The sequence below is a fragment of the Plectropomus leopardus genome, chromosome 23 (assembly GCF_026936395.1).
Source record: "Plectropomus leopardus strain MGB_pleo_1.0 chromosome 23, ASM2693639v1, whole genome shotgun sequence".
NCBI classification, from domain to species: Eukaryota; Metazoa; Chordata; class Actinopteri; order Perciformes; family Serranidae; genus Plectropomus; species Plectropomus leopardus.
In genome coordinates this window covers 17128674-17150174 of record NC_142198.1, presented here as the reverse complement: position 1 = coordinate 17150174, position 21501 = coordinate 17128674, and the positions used below count along the sequence as shown (strand labels likewise).

At 38.7% G+C, this 21501-nt stretch overlaps 2 protein-coding genes across 2 annotated transcripts in view; one reads left to right on the top strand and one right to left on the bottom strand.

The window, feature by feature from the left end:
- gal3st3 (galactose-3-O-sulfotransferase 3) overlaps nt 1-2310 on the bottom strand; it is a 42774-nt gene extending 40464 nt beyond the window's left edge. The window contains exon 1 of the mRNA XM_042512541.2: nt 1888-2310. The gene's annotated coding sequence lies outside the window, so the exon portion shown is untranslated. The remainder of the gene's footprint in view (nt 1-1887) is intronic.
- An 8801-nt stretch (nt 2311-11111) lies between these two features.
- ccs (copper chaperone for superoxide dismutase) lies at nt 11112-20424 on the top strand. Its single transcript, XM_042512399.2, has 8 exons — nt 11112-11277; nt 11509-11581; nt 13449-13586; nt 14807-14981; nt 17167-17227; nt 17593-17670; nt 17849-17952; nt 18820-20424. Exons 1-8 carry the CDS (start codon nt 11143-11145, stop codon nt 18977-18979), a joined length of 924 nt encoding a protein of 307 aa, XP_042368333.2. The 5' UTR covers nt 11112-11142; the 3' UTR covers nt 18980-20424.
- The last annotated feature ends 1077 nt before the right edge of the window (nt 20425-21501 follow it).

The following is a 21501-nucleotide window of genomic DNA, read 5'->3' as shown; positions in this document are numbered from 1 at the left end:
ATTATCTTTGTTTTATGCTCAATACAGATTTCATCAAACAAGCTTCGTCACTGTCAAACCATTTTTGTGTTTATCTCCCTGCACTGTGGCTCTTCATCATTATCAGTGACTTCACTGCTGCCAGATCCAGCCTGCCATCTGCTGCAAATACAAAGCTGCATTACATATTGACAAAATATTTAATTGATGTTGCAGCACCAAACGGGGCAGATGGAAAAAAAAAACTTCAGCATGCAATCAACTAATGGAGAGCAAATCTGTGTGAAACACATGCAAAAATCACACTGTAAAATCTGACAAGCTGATGCTGCTGATTGCCTTGACGAAGGTAATAAATACAACAGTAAATCTTAATTTATGTAACTTTACCACTTTATATCAAAGTGCCAAGTTTACTTGACATTTGGTTGTATTTATTTAACTTTGTGAAGTTGCAGCAACTTAATGACGAGTGAAGTCACCTTGTTCTTTCTAAGGGGTAGCTACTTAAATAAACCAAATTAGTATGACAAAACTTAATCGTGACAAAGAGGATTGAAGTTTTTTCTGTTGCAACAACTTCACATAATTAAGTAGATATGATAACAGTTTATGTAAACTTAACAATTAAACTGTAAAATCTGAAAAGTTGATTTTACTTACAAAATCTAGAGAACCGATTATTTTGAAAAACATAGGTGAATATGACTATTAGTCTTAAGTTATGTTGACTTCATATCTAATTGTTACGTTTACCTAATGTTTAGTTATATTTATTTAATTTTACTTAAAACTTTACTTAAAAATTAAACGTTTAATAAAATCTTCTAGCAAACCAAGTTAACTGAACACTATATCTGCATTCAGCTGATTTCAGACTAGTCAGCCATATAGTATTATTAATTAACATATTAACGAAACAGAACTCGCAGATATTCAACTTCATTATTGGCAAAATCCTCTTTGTGATCATCAAAATAAATCAGACTAACTTGGTTTTCTGAAGTTGCTAACACTACAAAAGAACAAGGTAATTTCACTTTTCGTTTTTAAGTTGAAACAACTTCACAAAATTAAGTAGATTTTATGTAAACTTAAATATGAAGTAAATTAGGAGTAACAGTTATATTAACTTTTTCAATGTGACCAGTTTCAAAGATTACTTTGAGTAAAATCAACTTGACATTTTCACATTTTACGCATAAATCCAGACTATTAATTAAATTTACTTTCATTTTCAAAAAGTAAAATCAACTGGTCAGATTTTACAGTGTGGTGCTACTACATCCAATAAACATGTAAATAGTTTGTCATTAATTGTTGCCTCCCGCTTTCTCTCCTCCTAAAACACAAAGAGGGTTCACACTAGTAATCTGGCGCGGTTAATCTCCGTGTGCAGTTTAATTAATTTGCCGGCATAGGTGTTCACACACTCATAATCTGACCGAACGGGCGAAATCAATCATCCAGACAAGCCTCGGGCGCTCAAGGAGACAACAAATACCCCTCCTCCTCCTCCTCCTCCTCCTCCTTTCTTCCCTTCATCATCTTCCTCAACACACACGACGCTTCTAACAGTCAAAAACACCAAAAAAATCTCCCTAAAAGAGGTCCACGAAATGTGGGCCACATCAGATTTAAGGGGGTGAAATCACTCCGCGGCGCATCAAATGGCACACATGTCTGGGATGTGGATATTTCCTGAAGTGTCTTCTATAGAAAAAACGGCGGTGCGTAATTGTCCCCAGCACCAGCACGGAGCGCCGGCACAACAAACACCTCTAAAATGTGCCACATTTTCTCTTTTACAGCACCGTGCATGTCTACTACTACTCCACAGCGGGGATTAAAGGCGCCATGTAGGACAGGGATGCTGATATTACACAATGGCAACACACCGTCACCCACCTTTGTCATCTCCGAGCACTGATGTGATGTGACGGTCGCGGCGGTGATTTCTCCCCGCTGGACGGGCTCCGTGTCCCGGCCACCCGGCTCACTGCCCCCGCTCCTCCTCCTCTCCTGATATTTTTTTTCTTCTCTATATTTTTAGGAAAGCCTCCGATCCACCTCCTCTTCCTCGCCTACAGTTGGCTCTCCTTCATCTGTTTGGTGTCGGTGCTGTTTGGTGGTTGTTAAGGTGTCGCAGTCAGTGAGGCAGCGGATCTGCTGTCTGTCTGTCATCAGAGGCTCCTCGCGACTCCTCGTGCAACAAAACGGGAGACGGTCGTCTCTCTCTCTCTCTCTCTCTCTCTCTCTCGCTCTCGCTCTCTCCAGCCAATGCGCGCGCGTTTGTGCCTCTGATGCGGGATGAGTGCTGCTGGGCTGGCTGGCGCGCACGTACACAGCATGCACATATGGACCTCTCGCACACGAGCACATTAACGCGCATGGACACTTCTGACTTATAACTGTGCCTGTAGTATCCTTTCTTTCCAATTCAGTTCAAATTGCTTTATTGGCATGAATGCTATATGAACATGAAGCAGCACCTATAGTGCAGTTCAGTCAGGATATATTCAAATCAACAACCAAACAGATTTATAAATAAATAAGAAAATGACAGAAAACACTAAATACATGTTTTGTCTGTCTACATACTTCTATAAGCTCACCCTCTTTTTACATGCAACATTTAATTTAGCTTATTTCCATGTTCTCTCACATAAGCTACATGTAGTGCTCCAATATGCAAGCATCTGTCATGCAAATAAAGCTGATTTGAATCTGAACTGGAACTTGATAGCCGACTAATATGTAAATGTTCAGCAGGACAGGGGCGCGTTTAGTGATAAAGGGGCCCGAGGCAACACCAGGATTGCCCCCCCACCCTCCACCCTCCATGCATTATTCTCACCCCTTTTCTAACAGAAACTGTTTTTGTTATTACTGAGGATACTGATTGTTATGTTTGCAAGTATTTAGCAGCTCTGTAGCGACTCAAGTGTTGCTAGATTGTTTTCCTTTCTCCCTGTTTCGTTCTGGATTAACGTATAGAAGGACGTGAAACTGTCGGAGCTGGTTGCGATGGGGAAATTTAAGTAAATTTTAAAGGATAGAAGAAATACTGGGCTGGTCTTTGTCAGTGTGATTGCTCCTAAATTTTTAACTGAGATTGTTTCTTTAACTCTTTGAAACCTGAGCAAATTTGCTTGATTTCTCTCAAAAACACCCCCAAATTAGCGAAAAAATAGAAAAACAAACAAAACAAGGAAATTACCTGGGAAAAAATATTTTTAAAAATTACACCATTTTTTTTTCTTAGTTTAGGGGTTTAAAACACTATGAAAACTTCCCTAATCCAGACTGGGCTGATGACCTTTGTTGCAGAGTGTCACCTATCCAAATCCTCTAAATCCAGTAAGTGCGATACTGCAGACTATCAAATAAAAGGCTCATTTTTATTTGGCACTGGTTCATTTTATGATGCTGGTGCACAGTTTCATGAAAATGGGACCCAGTTGTGTCTGTTAACATCATTTTATTTCTCTTAGAATATTCTGTATTATTGGAAACTCATCTACATATATATTGACTACACTGTATAGATTAATTTGACCTCCTTTGTGTGTCTTTCTACATAAAATGATTCGTGGTGAGTTACTGCAGCTCAAAAGCACATTTTGACAGACTCAGTGGTCGCCTTATCATCATAATTTTTTTCTGTTCCAGTACAGACTCATAATGAGTCACTGGTAGCCTACTTAAAAGACAATTTATAGCTGGTGACCTTATTGTGCTTTCTGGCTTTTACCTCCCATTAAATCTCACGACTTTTTGATGTTATATTTGTGCCTGGCTATAATTGCTGGATGGTTTTTTTTCCCAGATCCTTGCCGGATCACGACAGACAGATTGTTTGAGTAATGATCTGGACTCTGGGGTGTAATGATTAAATGAGGTATTGTGTTTGGTAGCCACTCTGCAGCATATTGCCTCCTCCATATGGGTCATTATTCCAGGGAGGAACAGGAGGCTCTGATTAGGCGATGCTGTCTCTTCTTTCTATTGATCCTCTCTGTGATGAGCTGTAGAGTTTGTTCAACGCCCCAGTGGCATTATAATTCATTGTTTTTTAGCTTGTTTGTGGGTCAGCAATAATGCATGACACCGCTGTGCTGAATGGGCAATATTTGTTTAAGGGGCTGTTCACTGATTGATTGGATGGATTCTTTTGTTTCCTCTCGTTTTTTTCTCGGCTGATTTCATTGGAAAATGCAGAAAGATTTTGCTTTCTTGTCAATGTAATGTGCTTACTGTAACAGTTCTCCCTGCACTTGAAAACTAATGTGTTAATATGTTAAATTGTCATTTTGGTATTTTCAATCTGGACTCTATTTTCACGTTTTTGTGGGGAAGTGACAAATAGGAACCGCAACAACGCATTTCATACACCTCTGGTTCCCAACCTGGGGGTTTCGACCTCACTGTGGGTCACTAAAGCTTCCCAGGGGGTCATGAGGCCCTCTTGATTTTAAGGGATTTAAAAAAAAAACAACCCCTAATGAATAAATAACTAAATAAAAGTACAATAGGTTCATCTCAGTATTTCATTAATTTCTGCAAAGATAACTAAATGCAACTGTATTTTTTTAAGTTTAGATTCATGTTTAAGATATTTTAATCTCACGGGGCAAAGTTAGGACCTCGACACAAGCTGTATTCACAGAGTCTTCACTCTCTGCTAAACAGCCTCGTCCTGTTGTAGAAAAGATGGCCAAGAAAAGGGAATTTCTCAGAAGATATAAGCCTGTAAAGAATGTATGATTGTAGGTATAAAGAATCCTGTAAAAACTCATGTCTGATGCATTTTTCACAGCAAATAATCTGCTCAAAATTCATCATAATTGCTAATCTAACACAAACTTCCTGCAGTAAAAATTTGGGATTAATTGTATATTTTATTAGTTGTTCTCTACTGTTATTGTTATGAATATAATATGATGTGAATAAAATCCCTAAAATATGTCTTCCGTTTACTCAATGTTAGTAAAGACGTCCCTGAAGGAAAAAGGTTGGGAATCACTGAACACGGTCCAGGCATAAATTAGGATTGAGTGTTCCACATTACAATGTGCCCTGAGTGGTTACATTGCAGCCTGTTTCATGGCTGCTGGTTGCAGCCCACTCTCTTAATTGTGGACCAGTTTCAAACAAATGTTACTCCCATTAGTAGCTCAGATAGAAAACATGGGAAAATAGGGTCTATGTTGAAAAAAAAGGAAAAGTTACTTTTACTGACTTCATGCTCTCAGGAATCCGGCAATAATGGCACAAGGGAAACTGCAGGAGTGACTGCACACAATCCAGAACCATGATTAACTGTATTTGTTATGGTTGCCTTCAGTCATGTGTCTTATCCTGAAGTGTTCTTTCTTTTATGAGCTTTCTGCGAAAGGAGTTTCATTATTTTTCACAAGAATTTATGATCATTTCACTTCATCTCAGTTTACACACAGGATTTTTATTGAAAAGCTTCTTGGGCTCTCAGACTGACAAAATGCCTTCAATTTCTCTACAATATAGCAAAAGCCGAAGCAAATGACTCGTCTTTTTTCCAGTGAGTAAATGTTACAGGCCTGTCTGCTGTATTTTGTCTAAAGTTTGAAAAGAAGTGAAACCAGGACAAAGTCACAGACCATGCATTTTTACAAACATGGCCCCTGCTCCCTGTATGCCTGCAGAAGGCGGGGGGGCTCCGCTGCGAGACGCCGTCCCCTGGACACGCTTGGCTTCATCTTCCATTCGAGCTGTCAGGGTGCAATCAGCAGACATGGAGAGCACTCTGGCTGGGCTGTGACATTACTCTGACCTCTGCGGGGTCCCTCGCACCACTAACAGGCCCCACCGCCCCTCTGCGGAGGAGCTGAATTATTCAGCGTCATGAGGTTGTGGACGGTGTCACCGGTAAAGCGCGGGCAGGGTAAATGGTATGATTCTCTTTGGGATCAGCCAAGCTATAAACAATTTGCACTTGTGGAGTAGTGAGGCGCGCTGAACGTCCATGCACACTGTGTGTTTATAACTATTTCTATCACAGAATTTTATTGCCCTCTGCCATCTGTTGGGTTCCAGTTTATTAAATTTCATTTATTTCATATGACACCTTGACTTTTTGAGAAATTCTTGAAAAAGAAACTTTGGTGTCCCTGTTATGTTTGATATACTCGATGAATCAAAAGCTCTTGTGTGGATTGGCAAAGTTTGACCCGATTTTGAATAATGACCCGAGTTACTCAAGACAATCCACAGACCTTATTGTGAGCTGTTTCATGTAGGAACTATTTTCTTTCTACCACACTTCACCCACCAATAATATCACTGAGCAGAAGGAATCGTGCCTCATCTCAAACTATTACATCTCATTTTTGTGACCACGATATTTCACCTTAAGGGATTTGGCACAAACGCAAAATTAGACTAAGAAATGAACGGATAAGATTTTGGTGGTCAAAGGTCAAGGTCACTGTGATCTCATCTGTCTCATTCTCATGAGCACAATATTTCAAGAGTGCCATTGGAGATTTTTTTCAAATTTGACACAAACGTCCACTTGGACTCATATATGAAATGCTTAGATTTAGGTGGTCAAAGGTCAAGGTCACGGTGACTTCTTCTGTCTCATTCTCTTGAACGCAATATCTCAAGAACACCTTAAGGAATTTTTAAATATCTTTTTCAAATTTGGCACAAACATCCACTTGGACTCAAATATGAACTGATTAGATTTTGGTAGTTCAAAGGTCACTGTGACTTTGCATCTGTCTTATTCTGGTGAGGGTCATATCTCAAGAAGGCCTTGAAGTAATTCCCTTAAATTTGGCACAAATGTCAACTCATACTCAATGATGAACTGACTAGAATTTGGCCGTCAAAGGTCAAGGTCATTGTGACCTCATCTGTCTTATTCTCAAGAATGTAATATCTCAAGAAAACATCAAGGGAATTTGTTTGGTTTATTTGGACTCAAAAAATGAACTGACTAGAGTTTGGTGGTCATAGGTCAAAGGTCAAGATCACTGTGACATCATAATGTACAACAATATGGCGGTAAATTTTGTGTAATAATTGCTTATAAAGTCCACAAAGCTCCACATGACCTACATCACTGACCTGCTTATCATACAAGAAGCTCTTTAATACTGTAGGTCGTCTGCGGTTACACTGGGGGTTAAACATCGCCGAAGTTTTTTTTTTTTTTCATTTTTATTGTCCTATAAATGCTTGTACACTCACCTGTGCATTTCGGCAACATTAAAAAGGTCTTGAAGCATCGGACAGAGAGCATCCCCTCTCTCATGAGCATTTTACAAACTTTATTTACTTATTCATCACTCATACACTTACATACACGCTTCTGTGTGAAGGACATATCTTCCCCACTCTAAAAATAAAGTTTTGCTTGCTTTGCTTCTTTGCACTGGTCACTGAAACAAGAGCCGTTTCACCTTCTTGATGTTTTTAATAAGAGAAATATAACAGACTCCAGGTCAGTGCAAATGGGGTGGGGGTGAGGGGAGTGCCTCATTTAGTACAGATAAAACCTCTACTGTTCCAAACAGGGCTGTCAACACTTCCTGTCAGCACTGCTACACACTGCCCTCCGAACACACACACACACACACACACACACACACACACACACACACACACACACACACACACACACACCTTTGTCAACTTCTTTCTTTTGCTTCCTCATACCTCTTCTTTATCTTTTTGCTCCCTCCATCCCTACTTTCTCCTCTTTTCCTCCTTTCTTTCCTCACTGAATCTGCTCTGGACAGGGTCCGAGTACTGATTATGTTTCACCCTGCTCTCCAGCTCTGTGGTCTCTCTTGTGTGTGTGTTTCTGGACGTATGTACAGTATGTGTGTGTGTGTTAATGAAATCCCCCCTTCTCCTGGGCTCAGGTGTCACCGCAGCTCTACCTACACTCCTTTGAACGGAGAGCTCAGAGCCAAGGATCAGCATAAGGGCAAAGGTTTTAGACAGTTTCCCATGTACCAAATAAATTAACTGCTGCTGTGTGGGCGATGTGTCTGTGTGAGACGGAGAGAAAAAAGACTGCTCAGTGCACACACAGCAGTGTTTTGAGCCTCATGCGCACTGGCTCAGCCCTCTTAAAGCCTGTGGTCATATTACTGAGCACGGGGTCAAAGGTCAAAGCCAATGAGCCACCACAAACAGAAGGAGCTGTGTTCGAGCTGAGCTGCCACTCGGCTTTCTTCTGTGTAAAACACCGGCCTCTTGGTGTTGTTTTGACGAAAACGACAGACGTGTTTCTGGATCAACACCCATGGTAGACGGGCGCACGTGCACAGTAGCGAATATGTGTCACTCTCTATACTTATCATCCCAAATTTAGTTGGAGGAGGTTTCATATTGGAAGCTTTTATTTTAGACCTGTGACCCAGATTTTTTTTTATCCCACATCACGGTCTTCTGCTTCCTCCTGTGCATGGATGGATTACTGGACCAGCCTACCAGGCACTGGCCCAGGGGCCCAAGTGTCAGGAGTGCCCCTGGCCTTCACTTGCAAAATATTACTTAAATTAACATGTACTGACCAGAAAGAAAGCCAAAATGACCACGAAGAGACACAAAAATACCAAAAAGAGATGTAAAGGAACTGTAAATAGACACAAATTACCTGCAAAAATGGGCAAAACAACCACAAGGAGACACAAAATGACAACAAAGATACACGAAACAACCAAAACATACACAAATTTATCTCATTAGGACAAAAAATTACCTCAGAAGCACTCAAACGACTACAAAGAGACACAAAACAAAGCTACCAAAGATGCATACTTTACCCCAAAGAGACACAGACATACCTCCAAAAGACACATAATGACCACAAAGACACACAAAAAGACACAAAACAACTACAAAGACACATAAACAGCCAAGAAATACATTAACCACAAAAAGACACAGAACAACCCATAAATACTAAAAATTATCTCAATGAGAGTAAAAATTACCCCAAAGAGACTCAAACGACTACAAAAGACACAAAACAACCAGACACAAAACAACCCCACAGAGACACAATCTGAATGCGAAAATGACCAAAAAACCCTACAAATGACCTCAGTAGGAATCAAAATTACTTCAGAGAGACGCAAAACCACCACGAAATCCATGTGTCTTGCTCCTTTTTTGGAGAGGTGGTGGGGACCCTTCACATATGTACTCGGGCCCATTTTCTCGTAATACGCCCCTACTCCTGTGGCTTATCTCCACGGTTAAAGAAGATGAAGAGAGGTATGATAGGGATGTATAGATGATACTCACACACACACACACACACACACACACACACACACACACACACACACACACACTGGACGTCTCTGAGAAGCAGTCATCAGCTTAGTGGTGGTCTCTTCCATAGAGCTTTAATCTGCAGATCGACTTTGTAACAATAATCTATACACATTATGAAATTGAATTGGAGGCCAATGCCACATACTGCAGGAAGCAATCACCATTACTGCCCTCAACCTTCATGATGGTTTAGTTTTATCCATACGCTACAATCTTGTGTGTACACACAACCCCCTCCTCCTCCTCTGACCCTGATAGTGAAAACATCACATGCTGCTTCTGAACTTATCCCATGTGCACGTACACCATCACATTAGTGCATTACATGATTTTGCCCATTTATAAGCCCACTTTACGTCATCAAAATGTCACTTAAATTAACTTGTACCAACCAGGCAAAATGACTGCTAAGAGACAGAAAGATCATAAAAAGACCAAGTGACACAAAATAACTACAAACAGAAGCTCCACTGCAAAGACTCACAGAATGTAAAAAAAGACACAAAATGAGTTGTAAGAGACACAAAATCACTACAAACATACACAAAATGTCAAAAAAATACACAAAATGATCTCCAAAAGACACAAAATCACAACAAAGACATACAAAATGTCCTTAAATTCTCAGGTATGTCATTTAGCCCACCAGTTTGGTCACAAAATACATTAATAAATGTATGTATGTATGTATGTAAAAAGGACACATTGTAAATGTCATATATATATATATATATATATATTGCTTTTCTTAGCGAGCACTTAAAGCTCTTGACACTACAGACATTTTCCACCCCTTTCACACACAATGATGGCTGAGGCTTCCATACAAGGTCACCTGCTCATAAAATAAACATTCACATGCGCTCACACACTGAGGAAATCCTCGGAGGTTCAGTTTCTTGCCCAAGGACACTTCCACATGAAGACTGCAGGAGCCAGAGATCAAACCACCAACCCTCCGTTTCGTACAACTGCTCTTCCTCCAGAGCCACAACCATCCCATGATACCAGGAAATGAGATTTATCATTTAACAGCAATCCATCACCATTAACGTGACAGCTGCTGTATTAGCTGTTGTCAAAGTGATGTTATTGTTGCATTGCTTGTGCAGATTGATTTGAAAAGTCTTTACTGCAATTATATTAACCGTAAAAAACAAAAGCAGAAAATTTTGTACATCACCTGGTTAAAAACCACACATCTCAAGATTGGAAAGGAAGCTCATTTATTTATTTATTAGGGGAAAAAGAAAGAAAAAATTGTAAGTTATTGGTCTGAACTTGGAAAAACTGCTTTTTTTTAGATGCACCTAACTCATGGAAACAAAATATCTTAAAATCTATTCATTTATACTTTTTGGACATTTTAGAAACGTTGTCTCAAACCTCCCAACATCTGCTTGTAAATATTTTACATAACTGTTTAGTTAAGTTATTATTATTATGATTCTTTTATTATTATTCTTATTCTTATTATTATTTATTTTATTTTTTTTCTTATTATTGTGATTGTGATTATGTCATTGCTGTTTCTCTTTTAGTGTGTCTATTTGTTGTTTTTGTTTTTCTTTTTTATCAATTAATTAATTTTAGCGTTTATTTTTATTTATTTTTTGCATTTATTTATGTCTTTGCAATTTTCCTTTTTATCCATTTATTTATTTTTTCTTTAAAAGGATTTAAACTAATGAAGCCGAGGTAAAAGACATTTAGGGAGGGCATTGGTCATGGTCTTCTCCAAAAGTCAAAACAAGTACCTGCAGTTACAGGTGTTCAGCACGTGGCGGCAGTAACGTGCGACAACGTCACTCTGACCTCACAAACATGGCGGCGCCCGTTAACAGGTACAGCTGGTTCGCTTCCGTTTGTAGAAAACTGGGAAGTTATGCATTAAAATCGGTTTTCATCACCCAGGCGGCGTCGTGCGGCAACAACATGGACTCTGCGGGACCAGCAAAGGTTTGACAGTAATTCAATGCACGTTTTAGCTTCGTGTTTTGCAGCGTCATTAGATAATTTCCCCCCAAAACAATAATAATGTCAAAACAGAAACATTCCTGGCCGCTGTTGCTGCTGTCTGACAGTGAAAATGAGGGACTGCGCAGTTAGATAACGGGCTAAGTTACAGCTACAGACATGATATTATCCTTAATTATTGTGAGCTACAGGTGTTTGTTTTTGCCTCCACAGCTGGAGTTTGCGGTGCAGATGACATGTGAGAGCTGCGCAGTTAAAGTCAGAGCTGCTCTGGAGGGAAAACCAGGTAATGAAGCCTTTAAAGGTTGACCAGGACTGTAAAAGGAGCTCTTAATGCGCATTCACGCGGTCTGAAACAGCTCATTATGCATTAACTGCTGTCTGTCACCTGTAACTGACAACTGTTTAATGTGGCGAACTGTAAATGTGACTACAGTTAATCAAGTAAGTAGGGACATTTTTCACTTTCGCTCATGTTTCTCTGGTGCAAGACTATAATAATATTCTAACCAATAAAAAAATAAATAAAATTTTATGGTCTCAGCTCTGACAATGGAGGACTAGGGCCATGTTACAGAAAAAAAGTCAGATTTCGAGAATAAAGTCGTAATATTATGAGAAAAAAGTTGTAATATTATGAAGATTAAGTCATAGTTCTATGAGAAAACAAATTCGTAATTTTATGATAATAAACTGGCAATATTATGAGAATAAAGTTACAATTTTATAAGACAAAAGTCATAATTTATGAGAAAAAAGTCAAACACCTAATTCAAATAAGAACCAGAAAGCATATATGTTTTCTATATATATATTTATATATAGACACACACACACACACGATTTGACTCTTCTTCAGATGTGTTGATGCTGAATGTTTTTGATAAACTGAAGGATGAAAAATGCATCATCGCAAGACAGAAAAATGTTTTTGGACACCATGAAAACTGGACTTTTACTTTCAATGAAGTATATTTTTGTGCTAATAGTACTTTAACTTAAGTAAAGGATCTGAGTAATTCCTCCACCCTTTTTAACAGTCAGTGTATCAACAACAGTTGACACAGCATGAGGACTATGACTCAGCAGATAATGTCAGCCAGCTTTTATCTGTCTCTGGTCTGTGGTCGGTCTTCATGCACTCCAGTGAACAGTTTACAGTCGCTCGTCATATTACTCAGTAAGGTGAGGCAGGTTTACTCATACAGCACTTGCAAATCCTGTAGTTTCCTGGAAAGTTTCTCAAAATTACTTAATTCGGCAAAAATTAATGCAAGCAGGCACGCAAATCTTTATTTATAAAGCACATTTCATCACAAGTGGGAGCACAATGTGCTGCAAAACACTACCACAGAAGTTGCAGCCACAAGCGAACCATATGGACAGTTTAAAGATAAAACATTAAACAGATGTGAACGCAGTTTAAAGAGAAACCTAAATGGTATATATATGAGTTAAAGCCATTTGGAAGTAGGAATAAAAATCAGCAACAACCAGACAGTAAGAGTTAGATTAAAACTGTTTAAAAAGTATGAGTACACTAAAATAACAGTTGACCAATAAAAAAATAAAGACACGAGTTAAACCAAAAAAAGAAGTGAGAATAAGATAAAATAATAATTAAGTCCGGCATATAGGCTAAATATAGACACGTTTCAATTGGCACATTTCCAGTTAATTAATTCTCCTTGATTGCTAAGCTATTGTAACCTAAACCCTAAAACTCAATGCAAAAGAGGTCAGCTGAACAAGCAAAACTACACTGTATGTCTGCAGGCAAGCATACTGTTAAATGCAGCTTAAATATATCAGTAATGTTTCCGTTATTTAATATATGGTGGAATAAATATTTAATGGGGGTTAAAGCCACTTGAGCAGCTTGAAATCTGCAAGTAAAATAACTGTCTCAGAATTTTGTTTCTTTTTCCTCTAACATCTACTACTAAATTTTATATTTCTTTACTAGACAAATTAGCAAAAATATTGAAAAAATGACTTCAGTACATCACCTAAAGCTCATCTAAAGAATCCTTTATCTGTTCCACAAACAAAGACAGGCACAGGAATGCCTCATAAAAGGATTTGACATTTTATTTGATTTTCCTTTTTGCCTGCATGTGTGGTCATTTTCATCGCTGTTTCTGTGTTTGCAGGAGTGAAGTCTGTCAGTATCGATGTGGAGAAGGAGCAGGTGTTGGTGGAATCGACTCTGACCAGCGCCGAGCTGCAGGCTCTGATAGAGAGCACCGGACGCAGGGCCGTGCTGAAAGGCATCGGAGGATCAGAGCAAGGTGAGAAACCTCTGCAGAGCACTGAGACCGGATATCACACCTCAAGACTTTAAAGTACTGAAAAAAAGTTTCTGTAGCATCAGATGTTCAGATCCCAAAAGTCTGGTCGGATTTGTAATTTTCTTTGCCCTTACTATTTTTTTGTAAATAGGATTTTATTGATTTTTTAAAATTTTTTTTTAATAAACAAAGTCACATTTGGTCAACAAATCAAATGACTCCTATATAAAATGCATAAGTAAATAAATTAATACATTTTTTAAAGTGCACAAATCAAATGGCTCCTATATCAAAAATAAGTAAAAAAAATTATAAATAAATACAATTTAAAAAGCACACAAATCAAATGCATATTCCTTAATTCACATGCACAACCACATATAATCTAATATATAAGCAACTAATTAGTTAATTAGACACATCAGGAGAGTTGTCTGCCTTTTCTACAATCAGAAATTGATTAATGAATATAAACTGTAGGCTGTTACATAAGACTGTGCATGTATACTTCTTTTGTTAATGAACAAAAAAATGGTGTCATTTAACACAATGTATTGTGTGCATCCTTACGGTCTATCAAATGTGTTTAATGCATTTTCTTCTTCATGACACATTTAAAAAGTCTTTTCTTTAAAAAAAAAACTCAATTTTTGTAAGTTTAATTTCTTGCAGCGTTCTTCCTTACCTTCCTTGGTGCCTGTGGAAACCATTGACGGGATCGAAACAGGAATATCATGTGAATTTGTGTACTCATTAAAAACGGGCACCCACTTAACCAAAAGCAGCTCCGTAGTGCTACAAGAGGTCAAAGGTTCATATACACTCTGTGTTAATTTTGCTTTTAATTGAGGATAAATTGGCAAACAAAAGTCAGATACTAAAACTTTTAATGTTGCTGTGATTGATCTTCCTGCAGAGCAAAGATAACAACTTGTAGTACATTTTTGGTAGGACGAACCTCTCAGACACAGCTGGTTACAGCTGATTTGTCCCGCACGACACATCAGACAAGGATTTTAGGTCGCTCAGATAAAATCAAATGTGAGCTGAGAAACATAGTCTGATCAGCGGCAGTCACTGGAGACACATTTTTTATGCATTCTTATTCAGTGTGCGGACTTCAGCCACATCTGAACTCAGTGTGGACGTGTCCAGATGTGAGGAAGAAGATCACAGAATAAACATGCGAATATTTTCGGATGTCTGTGTTTTTATGACAGATCTGGGTTCAGCGGTGGCCATGCTGGCAGGTGAGGGGAAGATCCAGGGGGTGGTGCGTTTCCTGCAGCTCTCTGAGGAGCGCTGCCTGATCGACGGGACCATTGATGGTTTGGAGCCCGGACCCCACGGCCTCCATGTCCACACGCTGGGGGACCTCACACAGGACTGCCTCAGGTAGGACCGCTGCATCAGGCAAGAGCATGAAGGGAGAGGAAAGACTGTTAGGGTTAATACGAGCATCATTCAGGGTTCTCACAGTCATGAAATTCCTGGAAAAATTATGAAATTTGCCAACCTTTTCAAAGCCTGGAAATGGTTTGGAATAAATGAAAGGTTTTTAAAAAAGTTTTGAATATGCATTGTTTGGCTACTGGTTAAAATGAGTTCATAAAAATCCCAAAACATGTCAGACATAATGTTAAATACGCTTCTTGTATTAGTAATTTAAAATGTAGTGCTGTGCTGTGTGACATTGAAAAATCACAGTTATTATTTTATCTTAATTTTATTTATTTATTTAGACAATGAACATGTACAAAACATCATGTAAATGTTATCAGTACTTGTAAAAAAAATAATAATAAAAAAAGCACATTTCATTATATAAGAACATATGAAGGGTATAAATAGCAAAAAATAAAGGAAAGAAAAATAACCGCTAAAAAAAGAAAATCATTAAAAGGGTTTGGGGAAGAAAATTGCATAATTTGCAGAAAAATTGCAGAAGAAGTTTGACCCTTTTTTTTAATGAAAGGTGATTTGAGAAGACCCTTTAATTATAGGAGGAAAGATCGAAATCAAGTTAGTGATTTAGAGAATTTCTGTTTGTAAATAAATATAGCATTTAAAATGGCAAAATTAATTATATACTCAGAAGCGCTGTTGTGTGGATAATCACAGTAACAAATAATATCCCTGAGATTAAAGAGTAAACTAATATGAGGTTGCAAAGAAGTGAAATTCCTGATCTGTCCATTGTTTTTGATATTTAAGATTTTTTTCAAAAAGGAGAGAAATATAAAATAAAGTTCATCATGTTTACAAAATGAGCGTCAGTAAACGTCACTTGTATAATGTGATACACATAGATCATACCAGCATTGCATAGCTCGCGCTTTCTTTTAGGGAAAAGCATCTTGTTGTCGCATCAGGAGAGAAACAGGAAAATGCTGAAAAGCTGCCGTGCAGCGTTTAACAAAGGCTTTCACACTGAGACGTGAGGCTCATGAGAAACATGAATATTTACTGTCAGTGTGTAAATCCTATCATGCTGGTGACAGTTACTGCTGATGGACGGCCGCGTGAGTGAGAGGCTGCTGCAGTGCAGTCATACAGTGCAGCAGCATCACACTGTCATCTCCAACTAAACCCACCTCACGCTATTGTGTGACGTTCAGGAGGTTTTTACCAGTAGCCGAAATATCTGCAGAGTTCTCTTTGTCTCCAGAACAAACAGAATAGGTCATTTAAACCCATGGAAACACTGAATAAAGCAATTTAATATTAAATATCTGTGTAACTCTGTTGCTGCTCATCATACTATGTTGGCCCGCCCTATCTAAAGACAGTTTTTGTTTGTCCGTTCTGGGCTACTGTAGCAACATGGCGCTCTCCATAAACAAGGACCCACTCCCCGTGTGGATATAAACAGCTGATTTAGAGGTAACAAAAACACTATTCTTACAATTTAAGTGATTGTACAAAAAAGAAAATGTACTTGTTATATAATATTAATTTCTGACAATATATTCTCCTAAATCCTACACACCAGACCTTTAAATAAAGTCATGGAATTAGGTCAAATATTATTTAAAAAAAATGAAAAGTAAAAATATGTGGAAACCCTGATCTTTAAAACTCATCCAGGGTTTTAAAAACAATAACAATGATCCATTTTATACTGAATAGCAACACAGGGACCCAACTGTCATGAAAAACTTTCACAAACACATTTTCCAGGCCTGGAAAAGTCATGGAATTAGTGAAAATCATTGAAAGTTTTGGAAAAGTCATGGAATTTTTTTGTGTGTGAATTGAAATTGTTATAGTAATTTTCCATGGATAATGTTTATGTGCAATGTGCAGTATAATGGAAAATGTATTTTCTGTTCTGGCGTTTTGTGAACAATCACATCAGTTTTTTATTTTCTCCCTGCCTTTCGTCTGTCCTTACATTTATGTCAGCTAGATGAAATTATCTCTGAACAGAGTTGTGATCTGATATGTTTGAAAAATGCCAGGAAAAGTGATGGAAAAGTTTTAAAATTTTGTCCATAAAATTGTGTGGGAAATCTGGTAACAGCACCAAGAGTTAATCTTGCAAAAACTTACTTTACTTTTTTGTTTTTGTTTTTTCCAGTTGTGGAGAGCACTATAACCCCTTTGGAAGTCAACACGGTGGTCCAGGGGACTCTGAGAGGGTACAGTCATATCTGATCCTTTAAATTAACTTCCCAGATAATCCTTCACTTTTACGTTTCTTGGAGACGGCTCCACGTTGTAGATCATTTTGTGCCGGGACACTGAGATGCAAATGGAGTCAGTAAATAATGAATTCTGACAAAATCTCTCCTGAGATTTAATAAAGAAATTCAACTCTAGCCAAGATGTGACACTCCTCTCAGATTGCCAAATATGTCCCGCAGGAGCCATTTTGAGCAGTTCTGCTTCAGGTGCTACATTTTTCAGTGAGGAGTGTGTGACGGGGCTACGAGTCGAAGCCGGTGTTTCCTGACTTTCATGCTGTTTGGTTCACTGTTATTATTCACTGTGTGTCATCGTTCAGCATGTAGGTGATCTGGGGAATATTGTGGCGGGACCAGATGGCAGAGCTTCGTTTAGACAAGAGGACAGTCAGCTGAAGGTAACACACGCGCACACACACACACACACACACACGCACACACACACACACACACACACACACACACATCTACACACTGGTTTTAGGAAGCAAAGATGTCGTATATTAATATCTAATTTCTCAAATAACGGCAGCTTTTAATTTCCTCTTCATTGTTACCTTGGTGGTCATGCTGCAGGTATGGGATGTGATTGGCCGATCGCTGGTGGTGGATGCAGGCGAGGACGACCTGGGTCGAGGCAACCATCTTCTCTCCAAACAGACTGGGAACTCTGGTGAAAGGTGGGTAAACATCAGTGGTTTAAGATGGGGATCTAACTGGGTGAATTAAAGGTTTGTTTCTAAACCATTTGACTATGATAAAATTGCTGTTGATTTAAATGGAGTCTGGTGGGTTTTGTTATGGAGATTTTAGGGATTTTTCTGTTTAAACTAAAAGGTCTATCTCTGTAGGGATCATCTCAATGGTGTTATCAACCTTTTGAAATAACAATGTGAAAATGTCAGTGGCAAAAACACACACTTTTAGTGGATGTAAACTGATAGCGCCAACATGCTCTGAGTGGTTACATTGCAGCCTGCTTGTTTTTGCCGCTGACAGGCTCAGATTGGTTTTGTGTCTGAACTCATAATGGAAAGGATCCCTACAGAGATAGAACGTTTTGTTAAAGAGTAAGATCCTTTTTATTTAACCAGGAACGGCGAGAAGAGAGAAATTTTATAATCGTAAAATAGGTGAAACTCACAAAAAAAACATCTTGGTTCATCTTTCCAATGTTCCAAAAGTCCTGTAATCTGGTTTGGTTGAAATAAACGCTCAATTAAGTAGAAAAAAAATGCTCTATAAACTCTAATGTTAATTTTATTCAACATGCACTGAGTGTTCACATTGCAACTTTTTTCACAGCTGCTAGATGCAGCTTTCTCAGCACTGGAACAATTTCCAAAATAGTCGTCTCCATAAGTCACTTAGGCACAAAAACATGGGAAAATGGGGTCCAGGTTGAAAAAACTAAACTTACAGTTAAATGTTTTGCTTAATTATCACATGAGCGCTCCCAAAAGCAGCTGTCAAGTGACAAGACTGGCACTTTGAAGCTGACTTTCTTCATTGTTTCAACCATGTTTTTTTTCCCCTCTCCTCTACAGACTGGCCTGTGGGATCATCGCCCGATCAGCGGGTCTTTTCCAAAACCCCAAACAGATCTGTGCCTGTGACGGGGTCACGCTGTGGGAGGAGAGAGACAGGCCGATAGCAGGGAAAGGTCGAAGCAAAGCGGGCACAGAGACACCGGCAGCAAACCTCTGACACCAGCAGCCGAATCTCTAACCTGCGCCGGACACGGTGACCAGGAAGGGCACAGTGAAGAGAAGATTAGACGACAGAGGGTCAGAGCAGAAGCGAGGTAGACAGAGCACTGAGGAATATGTTTCCACACAGCTGGAGGGACGACCAAAGAAATATGGCCTTATTTTCTTGTGAAAAAAAAATCTGTGACAAAATCAAACCCCCCATGCAGCTGCTGCCCTCTGAGGATTTAAAAGCACTAAAGCCGATGAAAACCACCTGCGACTTTGTGAAAGTCATCTTTGATTAGCTAGATGTCTGTTTATTCTGTTATATGTTTGTATATCCAGGCGCCTTTGACACGGCTGTCTCATAATTGATGCACTGAGTGGGATAAATGTGCTGTAGTTCAGTATTAAAATATCTAAATCTAATTTTCAGTAATGTCAGACTAAGACAACAATCGGAGCCTGTCAGTGGCAAAAAACAAATGCCATCAGTGGATGTAAAGTGAATGTGCAAATTTCGAGGCTGTTTCTGATTAAACAATATGGATCTTACTCTTAAATTAAAGGGATATTTCTGTTGGGATCCTCTCCATAATGTTTTCATATACTAATAATGATAATCTGAGCCTGTCAGTGGCAAAAACAAGCACTTTCAGTGGTCGTAAATTCATGGTGTGACAAGTCCACAGCGGTTACATTGCAACCTGTTTTACTCACTTGGGCACAAAATCATGAGAAAATACTATCCAGGTTGAAAATATATAAATGTAAAGGGATACAATGTACGGGTAAAGTTTGGGAACCATGCATTTGGACATTTTTTCCTGCATTTATGTGTTCATTTTGAATCCATGAGGTGGTGTGAGCGACTTGGGCAAGAGACATTCGAAGAGGAGAAGGAGTCAAATTCCCTCCGGAGTGAAAGGCCGAGGGGGGTTAAAAGTTGGAGCGGGGGGTTCCTTGAAGGACTGTGTGCTCAGCTGTTTTTTTCAACATGGAGTTTGAGTGCACATTTCCTTCATGGTTGTTGCAGCCAACTTTAGAGCCATACAGGAAACTGACAGTTTTCAACTCCAAATCCTCTGTTTTCGTCTCCTGTCACAAATTGTAAATAATAATAATGTACCAAACTTTTAGCTGCTGACACTTGTAGATGACACACATTTCTTTCCTGTTCATGACCTTAATATTGAGGCAGTGTGTGCACCGTATTGACCATATGAGAGCGTGCAGCGAGTTTTGTATTGATTTTGCAAATTGGGCATCTGTAATGTCCTGGGGATGCCTGAATAAGCTTATTGAATTTTCCCCCAAATGTCCAGCCGGTGTCCTTTTTCCATTAGTGTCAGAGGGTGGTGAATGTTGTAGGGCTGCAGCACGTGTGTTTGTTATCGACTGATGTGTAAATTCTTTTTTTTTGTCATTAATAATATAAAAAGTTGGAAACTTGTGAAAATCTCTTTGTTTCCAGGAGGTGTTCATTAAATGAACAGTGTGTAAGATTTAAGAGAATTTAGTAGCATCTAGTGGTGAGGATTGCAAATTACAACCAGCTGAAACTTCTTGAGTTCATTGTTCAGGAGGTCTCTATCATGAGCTGAATTATCCGCAGAGGTCGCTTCGTCTCCAAACAAGCAGACCCGGTGATTTAAAGCAGAAATTAGACTGAATAAAGCAGTTTGATGTTACAAATCAGTGTTTTTCCAGTGCTGTTTGGCACGTCACAATGGGCTACTAGCTCAATGTGTGCTCAACTTTTGTCTCTGAAACTGAAGATCCAGACGTTCAGGAGTTTGTTTTTTTTTATCAGAATTATCTGCAGAGGTCTACTTGAACTCACAGTTATTTTTGTCCCTTCTGAAGCTGAACCCTGTAGCTTTTAGGCAGCCTTTTATTCTTCTAGTGCAGCAACACTCAGTATGGCCCAGGGACCAGATTTGGCTCATGATAGAATGCCGGGTGGCCCCCAAACATTTTTTAATTCATAATAAAAATAGTCCTAGCTGAGCCCCCTATGTCCTAAAATGCAGACACGTCCAAAAATCCCAGAATGTCCTAAAATCTTGAAATCACCTTGAAATTCTGTAATTTCCTAAAATCCTAGAAACGTCCTAGAGACATCCCAAAATCTTAGAAACTATGAAAATCCTAGAAACATCAAAATCCTTGGAAATGCCCTAAAATCTGATAAATGCCATAAAATCCTAGATATGTCCTCAAGTCTGAGAGATGTACTAAAATACTAAAAATGTACTTAAATCTTAGAAATGTCCTGAAAGCCTAGGAACGTGCAAAATTCCTAGAAACATCCTAAAATCACAAATGTCATGAAATCCTAGAAACGTCCTAAAATCTTAGGAATGTACTAAGTCCTACAAATTTACTAAAATCTTAGAAATGTCCTGAAATTTTAGAAGCGTCCCAAAATCTAGAAACGTCCTAAATCCTAAACACTTACTAATATCTTAGAAATGTCCTAAATCCTAGAAATGTCCTGAAATCTTGGAAGCATCCCAAAATCTTAGAAAAGTACAA

What these genes read in the sequence shown, in the direction of transcription:
- ccs (XM_042512399.2), top strand. Translation starts at nt 11,143, where the DNA reads ATGGCGGCGCCCGTTAACAGGTACAGCTGGTTCGCTTCCGTTTGTAGA. An exon ending in TGCTCTGGAGGGAAAACCAG is followed by an intron (nt 11,582 to 13,448) that starts GTAATGAAGCCT and finishes CTGTGTTTGCAG; the next exon opens with GAGTGAAGTCTGTCAGTATC. An exon ending in CTCACACAGGACTGCCTCAG is followed by an intron (nt 14,982 to 17,166) that starts GTAGGACCGCTG and finishes TGTTTTTTCCAG; the next exon opens with TTGTGGAGAGCACTATAACC.